Source organism: Sarcophilus harrisii, chromosome 6 (assembly GCF_902635505.1).
Source record: "Sarcophilus harrisii chromosome 6, mSarHar1.11, whole genome shotgun sequence".
Lineage (NCBI taxonomy): Eukaryota > Metazoa > Chordata > Mammalia > Dasyuromorphia > Dasyuridae > Sarcophilus > Sarcophilus harrisii.
In genome coordinates this window covers 254,795,978-254,803,211 of record NC_045431.1, presented here as the reverse complement: position 1 = coordinate 254,803,211, position 7,234 = coordinate 254,795,978, and the positions used below count along the sequence as shown (strand labels likewise).

At 37.1% G+C, this 7,234-nt stretch overlaps 1 protein-coding gene across 1 annotated transcript; it reads left to right on the top strand.

Annotated features, from left to right (window-relative positions):
• The first annotated feature begins 276 nt into the window (after positions 1-276).
• On the top strand, positions 277-1,344 carry LOC100919979 (olfactory receptor 4X2-like). Its single transcript, XM_003774445.2, has one exon. The coding sequence runs from the start codon at positions 415-417 to the stop codon at positions 1,342-1,344; it is 930 nt and encodes a 309-aa protein (XP_003774493.1). The 5' UTR covers positions 277-414.
• Positions 1,345-7,234: the final 5,890 nt, after the last annotated feature.

Sequence of the window (7,234 nt, the reverse complement as noted above, 5' to 3'; positions counted from 1 at the left end):
AGAGACTTAAGAGTCTCCTTTCCCTTCTAGCTCATTTGCATAACGCATCATACTCAAAGGACTTGTTTCCCAAAGTTTTATCTCCCATTCTGAAGACCAACTCCTCAGCCAGTGTCTGGATTCATTTACTTGAAATTTACATGGTCACATCACAGTATCTTCTTGGTCACTATCTTTTGCCTTCCTTGGTTTTTTTTTTTTTTTTTTTTTTTTTTTTTTTTACCACTTAACCTGTTATAGTTACTTCATAATTTATTTTCTGCATTGTCTGTGTGATCCTAGGAAATCCCTTTGATCACCACTTTAGTTTCTACTCTAGAACTTTGAATAGTTTGAATAATTTAGTATCCAAAGCCCTCTAAAAAACTGTGGTATGGTGTAAGTTCCTGGCTGTTAACTCTTGGATCAGAAGTCATGGTACACACTGGTAACGTGACAGAATTCATTTTTCTAGGATTGTCTTATAATCCAGTGATTCAGAGAGTTTGCTTTGTGCTGTTTTTGTTCTTGTACCTGGGCATTGTGCTGGGGAATTCCCTCATTGTGGTGACCGTCAACTTCAGCAAGAGCCTTGGCTCCCCCATGTATTTCCTCCTCAGCCACTTCTCTTTTGTGGAGATCTGTTATTCTTCAACTACTTCCCCCAAACTCATTGCAGATTTACTTGCTGAGAGGAAATCCATCTCTCTAGAGGGCTGCCTCACCCAAGTGTTCTTTATCCATTTCTTTGGTGGCATTGAGATGTTTCTGCTCACAGTAATGGCTTATGACCGATACTTGGCCATCTGTAAGCCTCTGCATTACATGTCCATTATGAACCCTTGGATTTGTGGCCTCCTGGTTGGCATGGCCTGGTTGGGAGGCTTTTTACACTCCACTGCCCAAATTCTCCTTATATTCAACTTACCCTTCTGTGACTCTAATGTGATTGACCATTATTTCTGTGATGTTCTTCCTCTGTTGGAGCTGGCCTGCACGGGCACCTTCTTCATTGGGTTGCGTATTGTGGCTAATGGAGGGAGCCTGACAGTGGTCAGCTTCATAATTCTCCTGAGCTCTTACAGTGTGATCTTGTTCCACTTAAGGGGGCACAGTAAGGAAGGACGCCTAAAGGCCCTCTCCACATGTGCTTCCCATATCACAGTAGTCGTCTTGTTCTTTGGACCCTGTGTCTTCATCTACCTGAGACCCAACACCACATGCTCTTTGGACAAAATGGTGGCCATCTTCTACACAGTGATCACTCCCCTCCTCAACCCAGTCATCTATTCCTTGAGGAATGCTGAAGTGAAGAATGCCATGAGGAAACTGTGGGTCAGGATGGTAAAACAAGGAGAGAAATGAAATGGGAGACTCCTGATGTTAATTTGCCCTGAATCAGAATGGGTACAATTGATTACAGAGTAGAAGAATATACCCTTATTAGTAATAGAACTTGAAGAGAAATTCAAAATGGGTTTCTTTGAATACAGAAATCATGGAGAGATTCTTTTATTGTGCTCATCAAAGTTTTGCTTTGGCTTTCGATTTTTAAAATATATATGTATTTGATTATGTATGAATATATTAAGTTGTGATTATATTTTCCATCTTTCATTATAATAGTAATGATAGCCAGTATTTAAATAACACTGAAAGTAGTGAAGCAATTATATGAAGTGAGTATTTTTTTTTCAACTTTACAGATAAGAAAACTGATGTTAAGAAAGGTTCAAATACTTGCCCAAAGTCACATAGGTAGTGTCTGAGGCAAGATTTGAATTTGGATTTTTCTGATTCCTGATCCAACACTCTCTCTACTATGCCACCTAATCATCCCCTCCTTTGAGTTTCAATCTCTTAAGTCTTAGAGCTCCCTAAAATTTCTCATTCTAATCTTTTGTGAGCATCAAAGAAATATGAAGCCAATTCCCTTTCTTCTTCACTCTGATTCTCTCCCACTTTGATTACATCTGCTCCTGCATTATATTTATTTGTTTACATATTGCATTCTGCTTTGTAGATTGTAAGCTCCGTGTGGGCAGGGACCAAATGCTGTTATGTCTTTATAAGGCAGTCTCCACTAGGTCTTGAACTTAATGAATAAATGATTTTGGTTCAGAATTTGTTATCTAACCTCAGTGGGCCCTGGGTACTATCTGCTTCTAGATTGTCCACACTGAACACCTGGCAAAAGTCAGTTTGATCCTTACTGTCACTTGACATTCACACTTATGAGATATTTTTTGTCTGCAAATACAAACTTGTAATGTTTGCTTTTTGGAGGTCCTTGGGATCAGCCTGTGTCCTTGGTTTTAGTGGAGAAGTGATGAAGGCAGGAGGGCCACCACGAGGCTGGTCAAAGATGGAATGTCTCATTTCCAATCCTACTGGGCCCTTAAATACCCCATTACAATTACTTCATTACCGTGTACTGATTATGTGTGAACTAGAGAACCATGACATCACCATACTAAGTACTAAGTATATATGGGAGCTAGAGAATCATTACATCATCAGGCTAAGTACTAAGTATATGTGAACTAGAGAACCATCATCTCATCAATTCCACTGAGTTAACATCTTGTAAGTATCCTTGTTTCAAGTAGACTTCTCCAGAGTTCCGGCCCTCTACACAACTCACTGAAATACATTTAGTGAAAAATGTAACAACAAGATAGAATTTAAGTAAAGTGCTAGCTAGTTGAGGTAGCCAGGTAGAACAATGAATGTTCTGGATGTGGGAGTTAGGAAGAATTGACTTCACATTCATTCTAACACTGTTCCAGTTTCCTCATCTGCAAAGTGGGGATAATAACACCACCTATCTTACAGGGTTGTTGTGAAGATCAAAGAATATAACACTTGAAGAGTGTTTTCTAGAAATTAAAGGCAGTTAGATGTTTCAGTGAATAGGGCATCAACTCAAGTTAGGAAAACTTGAGTTCAAATCTGGCCTCAGACACTTACTATCTGTGTTTCTCTGGGCAAGTCACTTAATTCCAATTGCCATCACCTTCCCAAACCACTTGATAAATCCCTTTTTAAAAAAAACCTTCTTTTTATGGTGTTTTCACTCCTTTTTTGAGCCGTCAGGGAAGGTGTGATCACCTTTTTGGGCTTCTCACCTCCTTGAGAAGTCAGGGAGGTCATGACCACCTATGTTCTAAATCAAAAGAAGAGGGGAGATGTTGGAATCTTTACAAACTGTTAAGTCATTAGAGTTGATAGAGACAATAATTATCTAATTTAGCCTGGTTCAGTATGATTAATCTAATCCTACGAGGAGATGTTATGGGCCAGAACTTGAAACAAGGTACGAAGTACAACTGATAGACAATAATGCCTGAGTTCACACCTTTAGAGAGCTCTTAGAAGCAAGAAGTATTTAAGTACTCATTGGAGTTCACACGTTTGGGAGATTTCAGGGTTTAGTATGAGATATCTGAATTACAAAATACAATACAATACAAAACTGTATTAATGTTATGATTATTAAAAAACCTCAGCACCCCAAACCAACCCTTGTAGTTTATTCCTCTGTGTGTGTATGTGTGTGTGTGTGTGTATGTGTCTCAATGTTAATTAATAGCTAGAATGTGTCATGTGTCTGAAATGAGATTTGACCTCAGGTTCTCCTGACTACAGGGCAGATGCTTTGTCTTCATCATCTGGCTGCCCTGTGGTTTATATTTAAAGGGGAGAATAAATAACCATTGAATTATCTAGTCTATCAGATGATCTAAATCCATTGAGTTGGTCTGAGATTTGTATGTAGGTAGGGTTTGGAGAATTTCAGCCCTTGGTTCATCATGAAAGGACATAGAATTGAGAGACATGCATTTCAGGACCAATTGTGCCAATAATAATGATGATGATAGCTGGTTATTTAATGATAATAAATATAGCTCTTTAGCTTCCCAGAGTGTCTTACATGTGTTACTTCATTTGATTCTCACAACAATTCTGAGAGGTGGATGCTATTATTATTCCCATTTTACAAATGAAGAAACTGAGGCTGAGAGAAGTTAGGTGACTAGTGAAAGTTGTCATAAACCTGGGAATTGTCTGATTCAGGATTTGAACTCACATTTTCCAATTCATCCACCTCAAACACTCTCCTTTCTGGCACTTAGTTATCTCATTGACTCCAGAGATTAGGGGCAAGTCAACTTATGCTTTTTGATCTGCAAAAGAGAGAAAGCAGCAAGTCACTTTAACTTAGTAACTTTAAGGTTACTCTATCATTTTCTGCACAGCAGTGGGATATAATGGATAGAGATACAAGAGTCTAACAATTCCTAAAAACCCTGCATTCAAATCTCATTCTATATCCACCCTCTGGTGATCATGATGCTACTGAACCATGTTCACCCTTGGTTTCCTTCTCTGTGAATACCTATGTCAGAGCCTTGTTTGGCAAAACTCAAATGAGATCATTTCTTTAAAGTGCTTTTTAAATTTTAATTTTTAATTAAATTAAAATTTTAAATTTAACTTGCTTCTATACTGTCACTTGGTGGACTTGCCAGCTCCCATGGGTTATATGTCCACTGAATATGGATGATCCCTGCTCCTGTATATCCTATTTGGCTTTAATTTCTCTCAAACTGCATGCCCTAGATCCCTCTCAAATTCAACCTGAACAAAGTATAATCCATTATCTGTTCCTCCAAAACCCACCTCTTCTTCCTAAAATTCCTATTACCATCAAAGATTTTATCATTCTCAAATTCACCAAGGTTGGAAATCTCGGTGACATTTTTGACTTTGCTCTCCTTCTTTCCTATTCCCACACCCAATCACTTGTCAAAGATTGCCATTTGATCTCCACAACATTTTATATACACATCTCTCTTCTCTCTAATCACATGGCTTCATTTCCTATCTCCGTGCTTTTGTACATGTTGCAAATCAGTTCCCTCCTTATTTCTACCTCTTGAAATCATGGTTTCCTTCAAGCACTATTTTCCATAGAAAAGTTTTCTTCTAGAAGGTGCAAAAGCATCCCTCTCCCAAACATACATTCATTTTGTATGTATTGTGTATAAACTTATTTGCATACATGTCATTTCCCTCATTAGAATGTAATCTCACTAAGGGCAGGGGGCTATTTAATTTCAGTCTTTGTATCCACTAAGTTTAACACAGGGCCTGATTGATTGTCTGACTGACCGATTACACATGTGAAGGAGACAGATTATAATTAGGAATTGGTACCTTGACCAGGTTCCACAAAAATCTGGTCTGTCTTACTATTTGATACTGGACAAATCACTTAAACTTTTTCAGCCCCAGTTTCCTTATCTGTAAAGTAGAGATAATAATGAGGCTTACTTTGCAGTGTTGTTGTGAGGTTTAAGTAAAATGACATTTATACTGTGTTTGCAAACCTTGAAGTACAAGAGGAATATTATTGTTATATTTTGATCTGTGAGGCCCTCCAAATTTTCCTGATCTTTTGTCCTAGTTATTCTTGTAGCAATAAAACTCTATCTTGGACATTTCTATCTTCTTTTTTGGCTCATTTCTGAATTTTTTTTGGTACTGAAAACTTCTAGGCCTTATGCCTGTAGACACAGAGTCCAACAAGTCACTTCCTGATTGCATTCTTCCTGTGACATCTAAAATAAAAAAAAATCAGATTTTCTTGAGAAAACCTCTGGGACTGAGTTGCCCTGTGATTACGTATGTTAACTAGAAATAATAAGGGCTCTTTGGAACTAGATGGGCCCAGACCAGAAAGCTGCCTCTTAGAAGACCATCATAAATCCCATTTCTATTCCTAATAAAGCCTGATGATAATCACAGCTTGGTGATATCCCACCTAAAGTAAATGAGATCGACTGAGAGATAAGATCCTTTGTCCTCAAACCTTAGTCTTGTTTTCCAAAGTCCCTACACTTGGGCGTCTTCCATTAAAATTCATAAATTCAGAGCTTCCAGGGACCTCAGAGGTCATTTAGCTCAATGATTTAATTTTATGGAGAAAGAGATCTAGACAGAGAGAAAGTAAATGATGTGCAGTGTCACTCATGTAGTAAAGGGCAGATGCAGCATTTTAACTTAAGTCCTCTGACCCTAAAGTCAATCTTTTTTATTTTTATTTTTTTACTCAGGATCATATTTCCTTGTTGATTTCTTCCTTCTTCAAAGGCTTATTGCTTAAAATATTTACTGTTTTACTTGGAAAAAAAATACCAAAAAGCTAAATTCCAAGTAACTAGAATAGACTGGGATACTATCTTATTGATATTTCTGAATCTCTTCATTTTCTCTTTATTTTTAATTAGCCTTGCTCATTTTATGCATGTGTGTGTGTGTGTGTGTGTGTGTGTGTGTGTGTGTGTGGCAGTAGGGGTAGAGTGACTTGCTCAGGGTCACAGAGCTAGGGGATGTTAAGTATCTGAGGCCAGATTTGAATTCGCCCTTTACAGTTTCATACTGTTTAAGTGAATCCTCTTCTATAGTAGGAGTTTTAATGAGCAATTTCTAAAGAAACTGTTACTGCATTAGAACTTGGGAATGATCAACTATTTCTGACAATTTACAAAGAAACAGTATTCAGTAAATAAATATAGTAAAACTGAGTAAGCACGAAGTAAAACAAAAAAACAAGAGCTGGAATAAACAGAAAAGCAATAAATACAGAATCTTCGAAATATAAAAAAGCATCAATTAAATAGTGCAAAAGGAAAATTAGTTTGCAACAGAAATAATGGAAATAAATTCAGTGACATGCATTTATGCATTTATCTTAACAGCAAATATGGTGTATTACTAGTGTAGAATATAGGTAATGCCATTCATAAATATCATGTATTTGGAATCATATGAGATACAGTGAGTTAGTCATGGGAGGGGAAATGCCACAGGAGAAAAGAAAAAAAAACTGGAGCAAAAACAATTCCAATGAAGAAATTATAACTCAGAATAGAAAGGAGGAAAATCAAATTTCAAGGAAGAAATTAAAAAAAAAATCATCAGGAAAGAAAATATTGTTTATTTCAAAAATATCTAAAACATTTTCCAGAGTGAAATGATCACACTGTACGTGATCACTCCATTGACCCGTTTTTTGGCTCTGTGCTACCTTCCTTAAAGATTTGAGAAGACACCTTCCCTGTCAAGGTGTTAATTATTGAGTTATTTAGCTGACTGGAATATTTAAAATTAGCCACTAGGTGGTGTGTTATTTGAGTCAGCAGCCCTTTGGGTTTGTGAAATATACCTAGAATAGTTCTAATATACTGCA